The sequence below is a fragment of the Gymnoscopelus braueri genome (genome assembly GCF_963280865.1).
Source record: "Gymnoscopelus braueri genome assembly, chromosome: 7".
Lineage (NCBI taxonomy): Eukaryota > Metazoa > Chordata > Actinopteri > Myctophiformes > Myctophidae > Gymnoscopelus > Gymnoscopelus braueri.
Genome location: NC_137608.1, coordinates 23,314,268 through 23,335,667, shown reverse-complemented (window position 1 = coordinate 23,335,667; position 21,400 = coordinate 23,314,268). Strand labels below are relative to the sequence as shown.

General features: G+C 43.7%; 1 protein-coding gene across 1 annotated transcript in view; it reads right to left on the bottom strand.

Moving 5' to 3' along the window:
• sh2b3 (SH2B adaptor protein 3) overlaps positions 1-21,400 on the bottom strand; it is an 83,844-nt gene that overhangs the window by 55,562 nt on the left and 6,882 nt on the right. Inside the window, exon 2 of the mRNA XM_080433961.1 lies at positions 553-1,857. Within this exon, the coding sequence (XP_080290087.1) occupies positions 553-1,830 (1,278 nt within the window). The 5' untranslated portion in view covers positions 1,831-1,857. The remainder of the gene's footprint in view (positions 1-552; positions 1,858-21,400) is intronic.

The following is a 21,400-nucleotide window of genomic DNA, read 5'->3' as shown; positions in this document are numbered from 1 at the left end:
CAGCATTAGTAGCTCTGCACTGTTGCAAGCTCTACTGTCTACATCAGTGTCAAGGACCCCCAAAATGATATGTGGACCCCGCGGACCCCATCTGAAAATATTTTGTGCCAGGGACCCCCAGAAGTGAAGATTTGTGTTGAAAGTTGACACTTATTTATTATTATAAAAATAATCATACATATTTTTTCACGATTTTTCAAAGATTTTGAGATTATAAAAAAATAGCCAATGCTAAATATGGAATAAAGTGGTTACAATTATTATGACGTTATATTAACAACATTTTCTGGGGACTCCCTGGTACCCCTGGGGGTCCCCGGACCCCACTTTGAGAACCAATGGTCTACATAGGTGTGCCTTGGGTTGGCTCCCACAGCGTCAGTTTGCTGGCTACCAGTTCCAGGTGCCTGACATGTCAAACTCTGCCCGGTGATATTAACAAAATATTAACGACAGACAAACACAAACAGCTTTAAAGCACACGTGTGCACGTGCACGTACTTTTAACAATGTTAAGTGTGCTAACTGTGTGCAAGCAGCATGTGTTCTTACCTTGGGAGGATCATAAAGCTCCAACTGGTACCTCTCCCCTCCTCCCCCTCCTCCTCCTCCTCCTCCTCCAACTGTCCCTTGAGTGTCCCTGGTCCTCCTGACCAGCAGGCGGCAGCGTTGCCAGCGAGGCTGAGAGTCTGAGATAGTGTCGTCCACCAGCAGGTACCTCAGCTGGCCCTCTTTACAGCAGCCGCTCGCCTCCGACCTCCTTTGCCGCACGCTGCCGCTGCGTAACCGACGGAAACGATCCAGGAAGTGAGAGCCCAGCACGGCAGCCGTGGGCGTAGGGGCTGAGGCGGGGGGAACGGCGTCGGGGCCTGTGCAAGAGAAGGCGGGGGAGGGAGAGGAAGGCGACAGAGGCGGAGCTTCCTCGGCCGTCGCGGGGGAGATGCCGGTAACTCTGTCGCCACTGCCACTCGCGGATGGGTTGTTGCCGTTGTTGATGCCGGCGGGGTTTGGGTTGTTAGGAGAGAGGTCCTGGGGGGAGGGGGGATCAGGAAGGGGCCGTTTCTTGAAGAGCCGCCTGACACTCTGCCGGATCTGGCTGACAGAGAAGTGTGTCACGTCTGCGTGCGCGTGGTTGAAGGGGCTTGCCAGGTTGGTGGGGTACCGTTCGGTCGCCTGCCGACGCTCAGTCCCCGAGACCTCCTCACTGCTGTGGCTGCGAACCACCAATGTCCCGCCTCCACTAATGCCTCGGACAGACCCCCTGAGAGCTGCCGGGAGTCCCGATGAGGGGTTTCCCGCCGAGCACCGCAAGGGCTGCTCCTGCTCCCGGCTCACGGGCACCGGCTCTGCCTTTGGCGAGAGGACGGCGAATAGCGTGGAGCTGCCGCTTGGTCGGCCCGCCTCCCGATAGTCTAGTGCCCCGGAGAAGGACGTGATCCGCAGGCGGCCTATCACGGTCTGTGGAGGGGCAGGGGGAGGAGGCGGAGGAACGGGGGGCAGCGCCACTGGAGTGCAGATAGAGGTGGCGCTGCCGGTTGTGGGGGCGGAGCCACGATTGAGCGGGGCCCCATCTCCCTCGTCGAGTTCGCAGCAGAAATGCTGCTGGAACAGGTCGCTGAACTGCTTGGAGAATGTTTCCGGCGGCAATATGTCGTGCTGCGCCCAGTCCCTGGCGAAGCTGCGGTAGTGTGCGGCCAGCTCCCGGGCTGTGGCAATGGCATGCAGCTCGCAGAACTCCCTCCAGCCTCTCGGGGGTGCTGCCACGCCGGGCCCCCCTCCTCCTCCTGCTGTGTTGGCGGTGGTGGCTGGATGGATAGTGTTACCATTCATTGCAGTAACCAGACCGGCTGAGAATCACTGCCGAGTGTAGAGACAGAAGGTATCAGAAAGAAATGATAGACATAGAGGTACAGGGGTGGGTGGGGGGTGTAGAAGATGGACAAAGAGCAGAAAGGGATAAATAGAGAGAGAGAGAGAGAGTGAGAGATGCGAATTAGAGTAAAATCAAGATGTTTCATGTACAGGTACTGTACGAGAACTGTTTAGTGAGAACTGAGAATTCACACATCGTGAAATCCTGTAAAAATAGACCCCTTTTCTAAACCCACTTCTAAGTTTTAAACTGTTCACAGCATTCAGAAAGGGAAAGGCCAGATTTTTTATCAGTGCTCAATCTTAATCCTACCAAATCTTATTAATGGGAGTCGCAAAGTATCTCTGGCCATCAACCAGAACGAGATGTCTGCACTCTGCAGAGATAAACAACAGATTTTTATTCAGTTTGAAGGTTAAACTTCAATTCAGTAAAGTGGAACAAAGACAGCAGTGGAAACTGGAAACACATTTTCAGTCATAATTTGGGGTATTGTGACAACACTAATGTGTGTGTGTGTGTGTGTGTGTGTGTGTGTGTGTGTGTGTGTGTGTGTGTGTGTGTGTGTGTGTGTGTGTGCGTGCGTGCCTGCCTGCCTGCGTGCGTGAGTGTGTGTGTAAGAGAGAGAGCGAAAGAGTGAGAGAGAGAGAGAGAGAGAGATCCATACACTCATTGTTGAAGGCCAGGTGACACTATAAATAAATCAGTCTCAGATTCACTGCTGATAGTCTGTCCATATATCCATCCATACATATATTTGTTGGTGATAGATGTACAGTATATGCATAGATATTCACTGGTGGTAGACTGTACATTTATACTGTGTGCATATATATATATACATATATATTTATATATATATATGTATTGATATAGTATAAATGTATGTTAACTCAGCCAGACTCAGACCTAGTGCAAATGTCTGGTGTCAGACTCTGTTTCATCTTTATTCTTATGTGTCTTGGTTTGGCTCTAGACTCTAGTTTTACCTGTACTGTAGCTATTGTGTTTTACCCTTTCTGCCGTTTCTGCTATGAAATCCGGATTTTCCAAAGGTTATCAATAAAGGTTTATCTTATCTTAACTTAACTGATCTTATTGAGGAAGTGGAAATGAAAAACATTATTTGATGCATAGAAGAAAGGAGGGGTGGCAATAAAACCTCAATACAATTGAAATTCTGTTGAAACAGAAGATGGGGAAGATGAATGAAAACAGTAATCACACACACACACACACACACACACACACACACACACACACACACACGCACACACACGCGCGCACACACACACACACACACACACACACACACACACACACACACACACACACACACACACACACACAGAACGAGAGACTGCTTGAGGAAGTAAGGTTAGCTTATTTCTCAATGGGCAACACTCTCTGGCTGCCTTCCCTGTTTTCCCTGTGTGCATGCGACCCGGCTGAACGAGACTTGTCCTTTCTCAGGGTGACACTTTCATTATGAGACCAATCACATGGATTATTACCTCTACGCCCTGACTTTCCTCCCTGTCGCTCTATCTCTCTTTCAATCCATTTCTCCGTCTCAGACCGTCATCAATCAAGGGTCTCGCATTGCCAAAACGGTGCAAGAACATCAATGCAACAACAAGTGAAATTGTGACGTGAGTGGACCATAATTTCCATTCTGCTGACAGACCACTTCAGCAGAAGTGCTCAAATTCATCATCGAGTTGGTCCCTGCATCACTTTTAACTCAAAAAGTCACGTCAGGATGTGCACGCAACAGGACGCACTTTGGTTGACTCCGCAACCATGCATGACATACCATCTGCCCTCAATGTTACAAAGAACTGAACTCAGAGTTATGCAGAAATGAGGAAAGGATGCTGTGGCTAGGAAGGGGAGGGTCGTACACTGGCAGGGTGGCTGAGAGAGACAGGGGTGACCTTTGTGTGGCCTCTCTTAGTTCGTCATGAGGTGGACCAGAAGCCCAGGAAATGGTAGGGACGTGTCTGTCTGACGCGGTGCTTCATTTCCAGTGTGATTCTGACACCACTGGCTGAACCCCAGCCCCAGTCCTGTGACGTGTTGTTGCAGACGCATTCTTGAGATATTTCAACCAGCAACCAGGTCCGTACCCCCGTCCCTCATCCTTTCAAATCACTTGCCGTTCCCTCACACACACACACACACACACACACGCACGCACACACACACACACACACACACACACACACACACAGATCGCCTCAAGTGGACTCAACCCACACTTACTGTAGATTAGTGGAACGAAGGATATTATGATGCAATAGGTGAGGTTATGGGCTTATACCGCTTCACAGGGTGGTACCGTGTTAGATTAGTAGGCTAGGCTCATACACATTTTCACCCCTCAAAAGTGCCACTGATTTTCTTTGACATAAAGATCTATTTGTTTTAGCCTATAGCATATTGTATGCAGTGTTAATTTAGTTTAGACTAGAGTCGACTAAGACTAAATAGGACAAAAATAGGACTAAAACTAAAATGGTGTGTTATTCAAAAGACTAAGACTAAATCAGAGTTTGCTGTCAAAATTAACACTGATTGTATGAAAGTTAATGTATAATTTACTAATAATGTGTAAACATTTATTTATGTGTGAAAAAAGCTTATTTGCATATCGTCGCTGTCGGGTGAAAAGCTCTTATGTCCAAAACCGCTACTTTTCAGGAGATGAAAATAGCAGATCTACAAGCTTACAACGTGTCGCGAAGCGACGCGTTATGCAGTATTTAATTTTCACTACTTTTGTGTGACTCTCTTGTACGATGAAGTAGGGCATCAATTTACAACCAAAAAAACATAAAAAGCTTAAATATGGAGATACAAAGTTTCTGCCACGACAGCAACAATATGCTGAATGTACTAGTTTTATTTTAGGCTACTGTACCAGAAGGCAATTTTTAAAGACCTGCGTTGTGTACTAGGCTACAACAAATGCAGTTATACTATACTGACATGCATTACACCAAAGGAGATCCACCTTCATAACACAACACAATTCAACACCATCACAGTAAATACATGAGTGCTAGCTAGGGATCATAATGTTACTGAAACACCAGCATGTAATGGGCCTACATACCATTCTTTCTTCAATGCAGCAGAAAGGGGTCTATTCTAGCGGAAGTATGTAAGTGTGTGACTGACTGTCTGTCTGTCTGTCTGTCTGTCTGTCTGTCTGTCTGTCTGTCTGTCTGTCTGTCTGTCTGTCTGTCTGTCTGTCTGTCTGTCTGTCTGTCTGTCTGTCTGTCTGTCTGTCTGTCTGTCTGTCTGTCTGTCTGTCTGTCTGTCTGTCTGTCTGTGTGTGTGTGTGTGTGTGTGTGTGTGTGTGGGGTGGGGTGAGGTGGGACCCACTGACTGTGGCCCAACAGATCACAGAAAACCACAAGAGAGAAAGAGAGACTGGGAGAGAGAGCGAGGGAGAGAGAGAGAGAGCGAGAGAGAGAAAGAGAGAGAGAGAAAGAGAGAGAGAGAGAGGGGGGGAGGGAGAGAGAGAGAGAGAGAGGGGGGAGAGAGAAAGAGAGAGAGAGAGAGTAGTGGTTGGGCCAAACGTGGAGCAACATGTTATGTTATCTGTCTGCTGTCATCTCTGTGTTTAACCTAAATATGACTGCATTCTGAGGGGGGGGAGAAACAACAAGATGTTTAGCCATTCCTTCTCCTGTGTCAAGTGACAAGCTGACTTTTTTCCCCCTGCTCTTCTTTTTTTAAACTTTTTTTATCACAAGACATAAGCAAGGAGGGGGGGAGCGCATGTCGTGCACATCAATGTGGGAGCGAGAACTTGGCATGGCAAAATGATTGCGTCACTGGTAGTATCCTGGATATGTGGTGGTGCCACAACAACTAAAGAGACCCTTCCTGTACAGTATGTTTCAAGAGCACGCTCACAGCGTGTCCCCCTGCCCCTGCAGATGGCCCCCAGAAGCCTGTTTCTATCAGCCTGGCCAGAACAGCCATGACTCAGCACTGACTGACTGTCTACACACACACACACACACACACACACACACACACACACACACACACACACACACACACACACACACACACACACACACACACACACACACACACACACACACACACACATACACACGCACACGCACGCACGCGCACACACGCACACACGCACGCACACACGCATTCATACACACTTCCTCTCTGTATTCCTCTAGGGGCCCGGCTGTGTCTGTTCCCATGTTTTTTTTTGTCTTCTTTCTCTCCGTCTTGTCATCTCCTCTGTCTTCTAGCTTGGCAAACATTTGTTTTTATCTAACTTCTCCTATATGAAAATGAATAAATAAATAAATACATTAGAGCAGTCACATCTACGTAAGGTTGCAAGGGAAGAAAAAGGTGAAAGCCTTGTACGCTTCTCTTCGTACCTTTCCTCTCCCTTGCCAGCTTCTGATGCCATGCAGGGAACAAACTTAAAGGGGCTACACCATGAATCTAACTTTTTAAAATTTTTGTTTATATTTTTGGGCTCCCTGGTGTCCCTTGTACTAAAAAAATATATATATTTTTTTTTAACACTCAGTCTTTCATCTTCATTTCATGGATTTTCTGAATGGGCGTGTCTGAACAGGCCATTTCACATTTTCCCCATGGTGATGTCACCATGGGGACCTAATTTTCAGTCTCCACCTTATTATTTATATTTTATTATTGTTTTCAACCGGCGCCATTGGCCGTATTCTAATGAGGGCGGGGAAAAGCGGTGAGGAGGGCGGGGGGAGGTGATGATTGACAAACAAACTTCCTCAATAGCGCCCCTCTGCCCAAAGAGGACGTTTTGGTATTGCAGCTGAAAAGGCTTGGAATGACAGACATGACAGATTATGAAAAAAATTAAATATATCTGGGTGGTTGTTTAGGCTTAAACCTGTATAAAACGTATTAAGGGACAATATTTATATAAAATAAAATAATTAAAAAATCATGGTGTAGTCCCTTTAACTTAAAGTGGCTGCTAGATTTTCGAAGCTACCAGCCAGGCAGATAGTGTTTATCGGACAAAAAATTAAAATAAGAGTAAGCGGCCACACCACTTTAAACAAAAGCATCACTTTAGGTAGAATCACGAACAGACAACAGAAGTTATTTCTTTATGCGTTGTGAAAAAGAAATATCATTATACACGGCAGAGGGGCTGGTTAGTCTCCGCAATTTACAAGCACAAGAGGAAATCTACATGCCATTGCGGTTGGCGGGTGTTAATTTTGTTCCCTGCAGCTGTGGAATTCCTCTCTTTTATGTTGAGAGCGTCTGTGCCTTCTTGGACAATGTGTGGAAGAGGAAATGTAGAGCTGGACTCTAATTCACACACTGTGTCAAGTAATGTGTGAAGAAGACCGTAGACTGAGTGATGAAGGGCCCGCATTCTCTCCTCTCTCTTCCTCACCTTACTCACCCACAACCCCCATTCCCCTGCCTAAAGGCCTCCATTCTTCCATGCGAGTCCCTGATAACTACTGTATCTTTGACTGTGCGATGTGTTTTTCAGCAGTCAGGTTTAAAAAAAAGATTCTAAAATAGCAGATGTACAGTACACGCTCACAATGCGTTGCGCTGTGAGCTTGTAGATCAGCTATTTTCGAAAATGTTTGTATAGGGCTCAAGTGGTTCAATACAATAAAGTTCCAGTTTATGTGTTTACTTCTGTTATTGTCTCCGCCAGGCCGATAGGCATGGCGAGAGAGTATGTTTTGCCCCCCGTCCGTCCGTCCGTCCGTGTGTCCGTCCTTCTGTCTGCGAGCAGCTAATCTCCGCCACCGTTGGCCCGGTCGCTGTGAAACTGTGCACACACACTCCTTAGATGCCACAGCAGAACCTCTGCCCCACATTTTTCAGATCAGCCTGTCATAGCGCCACCATGAGGCAGACTTTTGCAAAACACATTCTTTGCTATTACTCCTACAGATTTTGTCCAAAAACCATGCAAATCGGTACATAGTATCTCTATAGCCATGTGATCAACACGGATCTGTCTGATTTTCCATATTCCATCATGATTGGCTAAAATTGGCTTCCAAAGTTTACAGGATTGGTACATTATGAACAAAATGCCTCAAATCATGAACGCAGCATGCGATTTCCGTGAAATTTTCCACAGAGATTCCCACTTGGCCCAGGAAGAAATGCCACTTGAAAACGTTCACATCAGCCCCATGGTGGCGCTATAACAGGCCGATTCACGTTTTTAGCTATAGCTGCACCAATCTGTGTGAAACTTTGTACCCACACTCCCTAGAGGCCAAGGAAAAACCATTGCCCTGCATTTTTCACATATACCTTTTAGAGCGCCACCAGGAGGCTGAGTTTTGTAATACACATTTTTTGCTCTTACTCCTTCAGATTCTGTCCAAAAATCACGCAAATCGGTATACAGTATCTCTATAGTCATGTGATCAACATGGATGTGTCCGATATTTCATATTCCATCCGACATGGCTAACATTGCCTTCCAAAGTTTGCAGGATAGGTCCCTTTTGAACAAAATTCCTCAAATCATGAACGCAGTGTGCGATTTCCGTGAAATTTTGCACGCACATTCCCATTAGGCCGAGGAAGAAATGCCACCCTTTTCACCTTGGCCTGTTATAGCGCCACCAGCAGGTCTAATTTAGCAAACCACATTTTTGGAACAAAATGCCTCAAATCATGAATGCAGTGTCCGATTGTCGTGCAAGGCCTAAGAAGAAATGGCACCCTTTTCACATTGGCCTATTATAGCGCCACCAGGAGTCCATAATAATCTACCTGACCTGGCGGAGACTTGTGCTCCGAGGAGCACTTTTTCTAGTTTCTGTTTCTGTTTCTCAACGGGAACCAATATGAGCTTATATTCTGTCACCACACTACGTAAAGTTAATTGGACCTGGGAACTGATTTCTTCTTACTGGGAAGGTTTTATTTGTATTATTATTAATTTATTTGACAGCGATAGTGGAGAGAGAAACAGGAAATGCAGACAGAGAGTAGGGGAATGACATTCAGCAAAATGGCCCGGCCAGCCAGGAATCAAACCGGATGCGCATTTCGCCCATGTGGTATGCGCCATAACCACTTGGCTCGCCCCGGAATAGCACAGACAGCTTTGAATTAAAAAAAAAAAGAGGAAGCACAGACAAACAGGAGATGATCTGGTCACTGGTGTCCCAAAATGTTTGTTTCACAATAAATAAATAAAAAAATGATCTTATGTTCTCTAATGTCATTTAAAAATCCAACGCATCGCAAGCTTATAGATCGTTGTTTTTTAGCACCCAGAGTATAAAAATAGGGCTTAAGTGGTTAAGAGGAAGTGCTGTATTGTGGTGTCAAGGATATTTGAAGATAAACATTTAAAAATTAACTAATGTGAGGTCTTTGCATTGTTTGAAGTCACTTGTATAAAGCCTGTGACCTTACAGTGTCTTCTTGGAGCCAAACTGGATTTCCATTGCATGATGATTTTGTGTAAAGTTTGCTCCTTTTACTCGAGTAAAATCTCTCATACTTGGAATTCTGAATTCTTGTCTTTGCCTCATTATGTATTTATGTTTTAGAGCACCCAGTACAGATTCTGCTTTCACATTTGGAAGTCCTACGCCGACGATTTTTGGACTGGGTTTGCTGCTGTCGGTGTTTGGCAGTCCAGTGGAGGGGAATCCTTTGCTTTGGAGGCCCAACCAGTCTTTCGCTGTTCAGCCAATCACCGCAGTAAGTGTCTTGTTAGTGGGGAATCTGTTTGGGTGTACTAGTGGGAGACATTGTTTCAGTTTTGAAGTATTAGTGATGAATTGTGATCACCATAGGCTTTTTGATGGCCTATATGTAGGGAGACTGAAATGTCTCGCCTTCATGCGCATGACGCAGATTAGAGGGACTTTGCTTGATTTTTTTAATACATAGGATACAATATATGGAAAAATGGAGGCTGTGGACGTGTTTTAATCTTTTAAATTTGTATTCTTGGTGGAATGTTTTTTAGTGTTGCCGATTAACGTCAGTCGAGGAAACGCAGTAATCATAAGCCGACACACTCAAACCGTTAGGAGGTCATGTTTAGTAAGGTTGTGTAAATGCGTTCAGTGACTCTCTTAGTTTTTGCATGTATTTGTATAGAAGTTATTCAATCAATCAATCAAACGGTCGCCGGCTGTCTGTTCAGGGGGACTTTTGTCCGGCCTGCGGGTCCGGTTGTACAGAGTTACAACAAAGCTAGCACAGAATGAATGGTTTGTATGAGTTGTGTGTGTGCGAGTGTTGTTTATTGTAATGTTGTGTGTACAAGAACAGCACAATTACCTTTTGATCAAGGTTAAGGTTCCGCATCTGTAAGCACATGGATTTTTTTAAAGGCCTGTCGGGACGGACCGAGGCCTCGAGAAAACCGCTATTCTGCTGTCTTGAAAAGGAGGGGTACTGAGTAGCTTAAAATTCAAAGTGAGTATTGAATCCTTTTGTTATGGTAGCCTGTTAAATAGTTAACAGGAGATAGATAAATCGTTTTAGATAGATATGAAAATTAAATATTATATAATAATAATAGGTAGGAATTTCTAGATGAAAAGAGTTTTAGTGTCTCAGCTTCTTTCCTTCGCAGTAGGTGGTCGACACTTGGAATTAGGTGTTGTTGAATTAAGCCCTGAACTTTTGGCTACTATGGTGATTAGATTAACCATACATGTTGACACTACAATGGAAGTGCCATTATTTTTAGGGATGAGTGATTGAAAATGTGATTTTAGGGTCTGGGTTGAGGATTTCTGCTCCATTGGGACGCCATGGCAGCAGGAATCCGACAAATACCAGTATGGGTTTTCTTTTCTGAGTTTTGGGTTTGTGGGAAAGTTATTCTCGATAATGTTGTTTCCTTCCCAATTTCTTTTAGGATCGGTGTCGTTCTATGGGAGGCTAACATAATGTTTTGATGTGATTTCATGTTGTAACAACTAACAAACTAATTGATAACTGACCTATTGAGACGTGCGTCGTCGAATGTATTACTTTCAATTTTTCTGGTAGCCGGGAACACTGGATTGTCCAATAATCCGAAACACGGGGGGTAATGTATGGTGTTTATTCTGATTTTGATTGTTACAATTGTTTATTAATTGAGCATAAGGGCTGTGTAAACATATGACATGGTTTCTGTGTGTGCTTAGATTTGTATTGAATGATGCTAATTCATGTCATGTTTTATTTGTTTATTTTTAAGATGTTTTTGTAGTAAATGATTGCTTCTCTCTTAGTGACACAGACACAGGACTGCAGGACCACATCACTAAATAGCAATATTAATCTAGTGAATTTTATGGTAATTGGTAACTAGTATAATTGGTTTGAGAATGGATTTCTAAACATGAAGTAAGATTAGTTTACTATAGCCAGTGGTGTGCCTCTAAAGGCCATACATGACTAAATGCCATACATGTGGTTTAGTTAGGGTGTGTTAAATAATGTTGTTGTGAGTGTTTATTCTCAGGTCCACTTATGAACTGCAGTGGAACTGTTTTGAGAGAGGAGGAATAAGAGATGATGACAACGTGCTAAATATCTCTACGGCTTGTGTGGTATTAAGTATCGTGGTTTGCTATATTTGTTTTTCCATATGCAGAGTCAAATATCATATGATATATAAATATATATAGGTACATTATGTGTATAGCTACACTATTTGAAAAGATTTCATCTAATCCTATGTATTCCTGTATATGATAGATGTTGACGAAATTTTGAAAGTATGCTGTATGTGATTTTAATGAATTTTGTGATTTTACATTTTGAACCCTTGATGAGATTATTTATACAAGTTTTGTGTTTCTTTTTCAAGAATGGCGTATGATGGTGTTGCTAAGGATCCTATGGAGTCTTCAGCCCTGGTGTTCACAACGGGGGATGGACTGGCTGAGTGGATGAGGAAAGAGCACTCTGAACAGGAGGACCGGCTTCTGGACTGGGAACGACCTGGAACCACGCTTCACATGGACGGGGCAAACGCCACGGGAGGATGGAGGAACGAGGAGCTACGCAGGATTCTGAGAGGACACCGCGGGACATTCGCCGTCCGGATCCTAACGTTGTTTGCTACAGTTGACGGCATCACTCTTTTTGTGGATGCCCATTCCATAACGGCAGGAGAATGACATTGCTATCACTTTGGTGAAACAAGATTTGGTGGAACAATGGACTATGGTACTTTGAGGCCATGAAGAAGGACCTTTTCGGAGCTTTATTTCTTTTATGATCTGTAACTGTATTTTTCTGTACTTGAATGGACTTTCTCCCTGTGCATTTTTGTTTTGTTGAACTTCTACATGTCGTTGGCCAGAAGGGTGGTCGTGGCTAATTGAGCTGGGCTGGATAGGAATTTTCCTGTGAAATTGAATATGGGTTTTTCGCCTATTCCTGCGATATGCTATGAGTATTGTTGTGTAAGGGTTTTTTAAATGTTAAAATGGGGGAAATGTCAAGGATATTTGAAGATAAACATTTAAAAATTAACTAATGTGATAAGATGTTCTCCTGCTTGGCTCCACCTTGCTTCAGGACTCTTTGCCTGCTAGACATCCTGTCTCCAAACAGAGACATTTGCATTCTTTTGTTTCACTTCACATGCTAAAGTGACAAATTAACAAGTCTGAAGATGAGCCGAGTGATTGTTCCATGTGAGAGAGGAGGTCTTTGCATTGTTTGAAGTCACTTGTATAAAGCCTGTGACCTTACAGTGTCTTCTTGGAGCCAAACTGGATTTCCATTGCATGATGATTTTGTGTAAAGTTTGCTCCTTTTACTCGAGTAAAATCTCTCATACTTGGAATTCTGAATTCTTGTCTTTGCCTCATTATGTATTTATGTTTTAGAGCACCCAGTACAGATTCTGCTTTCACAGTGGTGTACATTGTCTTTGGGTCATTTGACAGAACTGACTATCAGCAAAATTCAACCTTGACTCAAGCAATCTGGGTCTTGCTGGCTCCATAGACATGGGTATTTATAATTTATACTGTATATACTGTAGGGGATTCAAATCTGTCCGTCAAGTCATAACATCCTGTCTCATTAACTTCTATTGTTCCTCTGTGGTTGCGTACCAAGGCTATTTAGTAAAAGCAGGCCAATCTTACACACTTCAACCCTATACTTAGTTGACCGTATTCCCATGGGCCCTATACCTAGTTGACCGGATTCTCAAGGGCTACACTAAACATATTTGGCAAAAATTGCAGATCTACAAGCACCCAACGCGTCACGTTGTGATGCGTTGAGAGAGATTGTAGATTTGGCAAAGGTTTGGCCCAGAATAGGGATGGGCTGCTCTCTAAAAGCCCCTGAAATACACAACCACAGCTCTGTGAAGGCCTGCTAGGAGCCGAGCCAGAACACAGATACCGGCCGGAAGCGCAGCCTATGGGACGTAACTACACACAAAGTGCAGCTGAGGAATCGAACATCAGTGCACTCATATTGATGCAAACTCTGGGCTATAGCCTGAAACATTGCACGCACACACATGAACATACGCACGCATGCACGCACACACTCACGCAGACAAACAGACACAGGCGCGCACATGCACATGTGTGCGCTCGCGCATGCGCCCACACACACACACACACACACACACAGAATAGTGGATAGAAAAAGTATTATCAGTGCTGGTGGTGGAAGCCCTGTTGCAGGGTGGTCCTATTTATATCTCAGAGGTCGGTATCAGCTCTCACACACCACTCAATGCTCCCTGTTATCCCCTGTTGGGAACAACTGTTATTCAAGGCCATATACTGTAACACACGCGCACACGCGCACACGCACACACGCACACACACACACACACACACACACACACACACACACACACACACACACACACACACACACGACACACACACACACGACACACACACACAGGACATTCTCCGGCATCTTATGTTGTGGACAACATGAATGCACAATATCTCTCTCTTAAATGGTGATCTACTTCTTTTTCTTCCTTTCTCACAGAAGCTGAATAGAAGGAACAGACAGAAAGATGTGGAGATGGGGAAAGAGAGTGAATGCTGTGTGCGCGCTGGGCACGTGACAAAATGCGCCTGAGAATGTAATGCCTCCGTCCTGCCATTAGGCTATTTGCTATTTCAAAAAGAGGATGTGTTTTTAATTGTCTTCCTCATTATATTAAAATGTGACTGAGCAGTTTACACTGCTGAGCAGCATGGGCTTTAAAACCTCAGCCCAGCCGCTGATTAAGTTAAATTATTATCTTCTTCGAATAGCCCACATCCTCCTTTGCCCTTTATATAGCCCTGGTGTTATTACCAGCATCAAGCTGATGATCCAATCCTATTACTTACGACTCAATTAGCCTACGCGGCATTGAGGCTCTTTTTGAAATGACAAAACCGCCGTCTTTCCAGTAAATGGAGGGAAACACACAGACAGGCAACATGTGCAGAGCAGAGGGCCCGGATGAAAAACAGATTCTATTACAACCTTTGAATTTTTCATTCTCTGAATCCCAGAGTGAATCACTTGGCTTGGATACACTTAAAGGACCATTCCACTTCCAGTGTCAATAAATACCATTGTCTATTCACACTGCTCTGGCTATTTTTAGGTATAGTATTTGTGTACATTTTGTCCTAAGTTATTAAAATGTAATCATTGAGTTGGCTAAACATAATTGTACAGTTTAGTTTAAGTCATGGACATTAGAATTTTGCTCATAAATCAATCTTCTCCAGGGCCTATTTTCGTTTAGACTTTTCAAATCAATTAGTGCTTTAATAGTGCTGACACACTTAGTCGACATCGGCCGAAAACCGGCCCTTGACTATTGCTGACAGTCTGAACAAACCATAGCACAAGAAGAGAAGTGGAAGTGAGAAGCAAGATAACGATGATAAACAGGCACTAGTGCCAGTTGCTAATTGTCCTATATTACTATTGGCTTAAGGGAGGGCCGGCCGGTTGGACCGGCCGGCCCGCGGGCAGACCTCTGATGTCACGCTCATGTCACCATGACTCACCATGTCAACCATAACCATATAAGGAGTTGCCAATGCAGCTACGCCCAAATATGGAGTGTGTTGTCTAACCTCAATGTGTCGTCATGCCATCAGGCGCAAACAAATCAGTCAGCTCCATATATGGGCACAAAAGGGAGCATGCCCATAATGGGCATATACTGATGACAAAAGTGCAACAGTAACATGACTTTGAGGAAAAACTATTGGGTCTCATCTCAAGTCTCAATTTGATGTTCATGCTGTACTGAAATGAACGGAATCCAATGGCTTCCTCTAGAATCAAACAAGTCAAGGTATGCTTTGGAAAATGTTCCGCACTAATATCAAGTATACCATGGGTCATAGTCAATGGGATAAACACGCCTTTGATATCAATTATACAACACGTTGCATGACAGCTTGTGAACACAGTGTAGATCACTTTACACAGCAGGATGTGCCAAGCGATGGGTTAAGTGAGTAGAATACGGACAGCGAAGGTGGAGAGAAAGAGATTGCAACCACAGGCCCTGGCTCCCATCTCGGATGGAGCGAGAGGAAGAGGAGGACAGAGCCCGGGCGGCCTCTAGAGAGGGGGGGGGGGGGTGAGGGAGAGAGAAGAAGACAGAGTCGTTCTGAGAGACAGACAGACAGACAGAGATAGAGATAGAGACAGAGAGAGCTCAGGGAGGAAGGAAGTGAGAACATGGAGAGAGAGAGATGGCTGAGGGAGAGTGCCAGGCTAAGGGGGGGCGGGGGTGAGAGTCCAGGTGGCAGAGCCAGGGAGGCACAGAGACAAAGCGAGCAATGCTGGTCAGAGTTCTGCTAGCTTCACTCTGCTCTGTCTGTCTGGCCAGCAATCACAGTAACAGGAAGCCCTGCCCTGGTCTCTGGCAAGCAGCAAGTCAATGCACACGTCATGCATGCACACTAACACACACACACTGTAAACTTTACATGCACTGACTGTTGCAGAAAGATCCTCCGGGATAACATGCATTAAATGCTTGCGAACAGATTCACACAGGAGCAACGTGATGTCACTCACCATTGGACGCATCCTCGATCGGTTTCTGACACTCCACTCATTCTTTCAATGTACTTACACACATACACATACACATACATATGCACATACACACAACACAAATCCAGGCATTCCTAACCATGTTCTTAGACTAATGAGGTAAGGGGTTCCCATGCCCATTCAGTTAACCTACGAATCCACTCCATTGTTAAGGTCCTTACACACTTTTTTTCAAAGTGTTGTTTGTGTCAGGAGTACATCTACAAAGCGACGATGTGACGCAATTTCTTTTTTTTTTGGAACAAAGTAAATTTGTCACCACAAATAAAGGCGCATGGAATCAGCCGAGACGTTTGTATGAAGTGAAACGTGAAAAGGCTTTGATAATGAGCAGAGCAGAAAGCGAGACGCACATGGCTTACATAATTGAAGAACACACTGTAAAGGAGGAGGAAGTGCTGCTGAAATATGAGAGAACCTCCAGGCTTACTTTCCATCGCCCCGAGGAAGACATCAGCTGATTCTGGGGGAGACCGGGGAAGACGGGCGTCTTATGGCCTACATTGCGCATTATCTATAACTAGAGTATACTGTACACAGTCAAATCCTCTGTGTTAATTTTATTTCATTTTACAAATGGATAAGTTAACACTGAGGATTTTACTGTGTACACACAACCACAGTATACATTTAAAATATATCAGTGAAATGAACAGACTCAAGCTGAGAAATAACTGGCACATTTGATATAAATTATCTGAGAAAGGGGCAAGACTTTTGGTCAATTCTGAGTGTATGAGAGTGACAGGTTTTGAACTACTGATACTAAAATAAGCATATCAAAAGGGGAAATGTAGTACTTGCAGACTTAATTTCAGGAAATGTGTATAAGTGTGTGTGTAAGTATTGATGGCAAAAATAACGTATCCAGATCTTAAAAAATGAAAACAGCAGAACATTAAAAAATATGTAAAATAAATAAGTCAATATTTCAGAATGTCTATAATTGCAACCATCCCAGCAATAAAGTAAATCAAGAGACAGAAAAGGCTAAGAAAGAATAGAAGAGCTGTTTGTACGTCAGTAACGTCACATAATGTATAGTACATGTGTGATATATGTCAGACATAGACCATTAGGTACGTTGGCTTTTTGTTTTGGCCCGAGCATTTTCTAGTCCACAACAATGCAGACTCCAGCACAAGTTGCACAACACAATGCTGCTATTCTTAAGACCCAGAGAAACCCGGCCCGGCCACTCTCCAGCCATTTCCTGTGGTCTGGGGATGGAGAGGCCAGTAGGGAAAGTGAAAGGCTGAGACTTGGTGGCTAAAGGCTGATTTATGTTTCTTTGTACAACTGTGTCACTTGCCTGAAAATAACTTTTAGCCGCTTGAACCCTAGCGTACCTACTGTATCCTGGGGTGAACATTTGTCAAAAAAAATGATCTAAACGCTCACAACATGTAGCAACATGTAGAGTTCCCAAATTCTGCCCGAACCAGACCATACCCGACCCGACGTTTTCGGGCCGGGCCGGGCCCAAAAACTATGCTAATAAGTCGGGCCGGGCCAGGCCTCGGGTTCCGCGAAGAAAAGAAAGAAAAATCTATTACCCCCCCAAAAAATTTTTCAACTGCTCCTACCGGTAAGGCCGACGGAAATGGCAGTGGATAGGTTGGATGCAGCTCAAAGTGAACTTTACTCAGATATCTAGTTTGTCGCCGTCCGACCTTCCTAGCCCGTGTTATTAAAGAAAAAAGGGCGACAATGGCCAAAACTGAATCGAAAATCGGCGATCGGCAAAAGTGACCGTTTTCAAGATGTTTTGGCCATTATCTCTGGAACGGAAGGTCCAATCTGCTCAGTTGAAAGCTTATGAGATGCGTGACATTAAGCACTTAAAGACACCTTTTAAAGACGCCTTAATTTTTCAGGCCCGTTGCAACTAGCAACATGATGCGTTGTGAGCCTAAAAATCGTCAGTGTATTGGTGTAAAAGAAACAAAAAGGCTGCTCAGTAAAGCCTCCTGAGGGACTGGTGGTTAAACTAGAAAAAGTGCTCATCGAAGCACAGGTCTCCGCCAGGTGAGGTAGGTTATTGTGGGCCAGCAATGTTCGGAATTCACCCATCAGGATGGAATATGAAAGATCGGACGGATCCGTCTTGATCACTTGACTATGGAGATAATGTGTACCGATTTGCATGATGTTTGCACAAGATTTGTAGGAGTAATATAAAAAAAATATGTTTTGCAAAAATCGACCTCCAGGTGGCGCTATAACTGGTCCATGTGAAAGATTTGGGGCAGAGGTTCTGCTCTGGCATCCAGGGAGTGTGTGTGCACAGTTTCGCAGCCATCATGCCAACGGTGCCGGATATTAGCTGTTCACAGACGGACACATGGACGGACACACAGATGGACGCATTGGACGGACGGACGGACGGATGGACAGGGTGCAAAACATAGTCTCGGCCTGGCGGAGACAATAAGTTATTTTTGGCTTGTGATGCGGTCGTACGACAGAGTATAAATTGGGATTAAGAAATTAGCTGTGTGGTGCTCTGGAGAGAGAGACAACTGTACACAAACAACAGATGCAAGGCAAACCTGCCGTGAGTATCAAATTGGAATTACTTGTGATGTGTCCTGTGGAGACTGTGGAGAACATTTGCACATGCATCATACTTTCATATATTCCCACTAGACCATGCTACGATGATCACAGCTTTCAGCATAGCTGTGTAAAACAAAAAGAAGGTCTTACTTCCCAGTAACTGTGAAGGTAGCACTATTAACAAGCGTCCTCACTCCTCACAGCTGTCAGACATTCTACAGCTGACTAATACAAACAATCTCCACCTGGCCCATGGCCCATAGTCTATCATTAGCCTTCGAGGGCAGTCCCTGCCTGGCATGCCAGAAAAAATACTAAAATAAGAGGGTACCTTGACATACATAATGACAGACAGAGACAGAAAGAGGATAAACTACGAGGAAAAAAGAGAAGAGAAGAGAAGAGAAGAGAAGAGAAGAGAAGAGAAGAGAAGAGAAGAGAAGAGAAGAGAAGAGAAGAGAAGAGAAGAGAAGAGAAGAGAAGAGAAGAGAAGAGAAGAGAAGAGAAGAGATCTCCCCTTTCAGTCTTTCATCAAGACCGTTAGGTCATATGGATGACATGGCTAGTGATGGTCACATGTTGCGCTGCAGCGCATTCTGTGCTTGTAGATCTGCTGTATTCAGTGCACGACACCGAAGGTTCAACACAGGCTACAGGGAATGTGACCTACAGGCATCACTGTTGTCCTAACAGCTTTCAACACAATCATTAACAAATTAATAGAACAGAAGTCAAACAAACGATCATGCCATTGCATAAATCTAGCGTAGTTACTCTACTTTTAAACTATCTTATATCACTTGGCAACATTTGTTTCATCCACACTCACATGTTAGCATGAATAAAATAAGTGCACACACATACAGTAGTGTATGCATCGCACACAGTCACTTTGTTTTTATTTTACTGTCTATAGTAATTGTATATGGACTTATGAATGTTGCTGTAGATGAGATTGTGTCATTATATAGTAACACACTAATTATCCACTACTCCTCCTCCATTACAATAGGTTGTTAAGACAGACTTTGTTTAAAAGTGTGTTTCAAAACAACACTCCACCATTCATGGATTAATCAATTGGCCATGTTCCAATATCCTGTAAACTACATGCCAGAATCCATTCCTGTTGTGTGACTACAGCAAAGGGCCCTCAGGACATCTCAGGCTCCCGCTAACCTCTGAAAGCACTTAATGAACGAGTCATCTGCTCCAAGTGGTGCATTTCTGATCGATTTTGAATCATATTCAGACACGTGGTAATTGTTCAGGAAGTGACATAACCGTGAGTTATGGGGTGGATCTGGTGGCGGTGACCCATTCCATGATTTTAGGCTTATTCACTGCAGGCCCTCCATAAAAAGCCAACTGACTCTCTGTCTCATCTCTAAATATACTGGCACTCATCATTGCCATGTGGATACCTACAAGAAAACATGTGTCTGGGCTCTAGCATATAGTTGACCTGAAGACGATTCTACAAATGTCTTCTAAATCCCAACAGATTTCTGAAAAACCTATGTTTCAGTGGTGCTCAAACTTTTTCATGTCAAGGACCGCCAAAATTATATGTATTTGGCCGCCGACTCCCATCTGAAAATATTTTGTTCCAGGGACCCCCAGAAGCAAAGATTTGAGTTAAAATGTTCGCTTTAAAATAATATATATATTCAAAGATTTGCACACATTTTCACGATTTTTCAAAAATAACAGATCTACAAGCTCGTAGCCCGTGCTATGAGCTTGTATATCTGCTATTTTTGAATAGCCAAAGTGTAAAATAATGCTTTTTAGCTCAAATCCAAAAATGACACAGATGCGTTCCAGGTCTTAATTGATTAAAGGAATGTCTGAGGATTCTGTTTATACCACCAGTGACATTAAAGCGATGCGACTCCGTTAGCTGGAAGATGTGAATGATCTCAAGCTAGTGGCTCTCTCATTCAGATACAGGAGTCACGTTGAAACACATGATTCATCTGTTTGGATCTTCTGTGTTCACAGTCTGAGAGGAGAGAGGGTTCCTGCTTTCACTTCCACACTTCACTTCCTCTCCGACGTAATGACTGCCTAAGCTCTAGGGCTGTCCTCGGCTAAAGACATTCTTAGTCAACTAATAGTCATAGTCATTTGTTAACTAATCGATTAGTAGATTTAATCAACATCAATATAAAATTGTGTTTGGTACATACAATCGTGCGAGGGACCAGTTATTTCAAGTTGGTGAGGTTGAGAACTGAACATTCTAATTTTCACAATGGCTACTGGATATACAAAAAAAGGAATAAACAACTAATCTAAAACTAAACTAAATTCTTCTCCAAACGACCGATGAATCAAATAATCGACTATGAGGGGAGGGAACAGACCTACCTGATAATTAACTCACAACTAAAATCACATTCCCTAGATGTGTACAATGATTCCATTATGATTTTTTTGGTGATTCAATGTATCATGACATATAAAATGTCACCCCAAAATTCAATTCGATTCAAATATTTTGATATGATTAAGCAATTACAGTGCATCAAAATGCATCGTACACCCCTTACTTAATGTGAGATTACACACAACCCCTGACACCATTTCAAGTTGACAAGAAATCCATACGGTACACCAATGAATTGCGACTAAGGACTAAACATGGATGCCTGCCATACATGCATGCACTTGCTTCAGGTGATATTCAAGCACAGATACAGCTACAGTAAACATGGCCTATAATCAACATTCTTCCAATAACAAAAAACAAAGGCACATATGCAGTACAGTACAATAAAGAGCCTCTAATTACTGTTGCTTTGGAAACACACGCAGGTGTGCACGGGTCCACACACATACAGT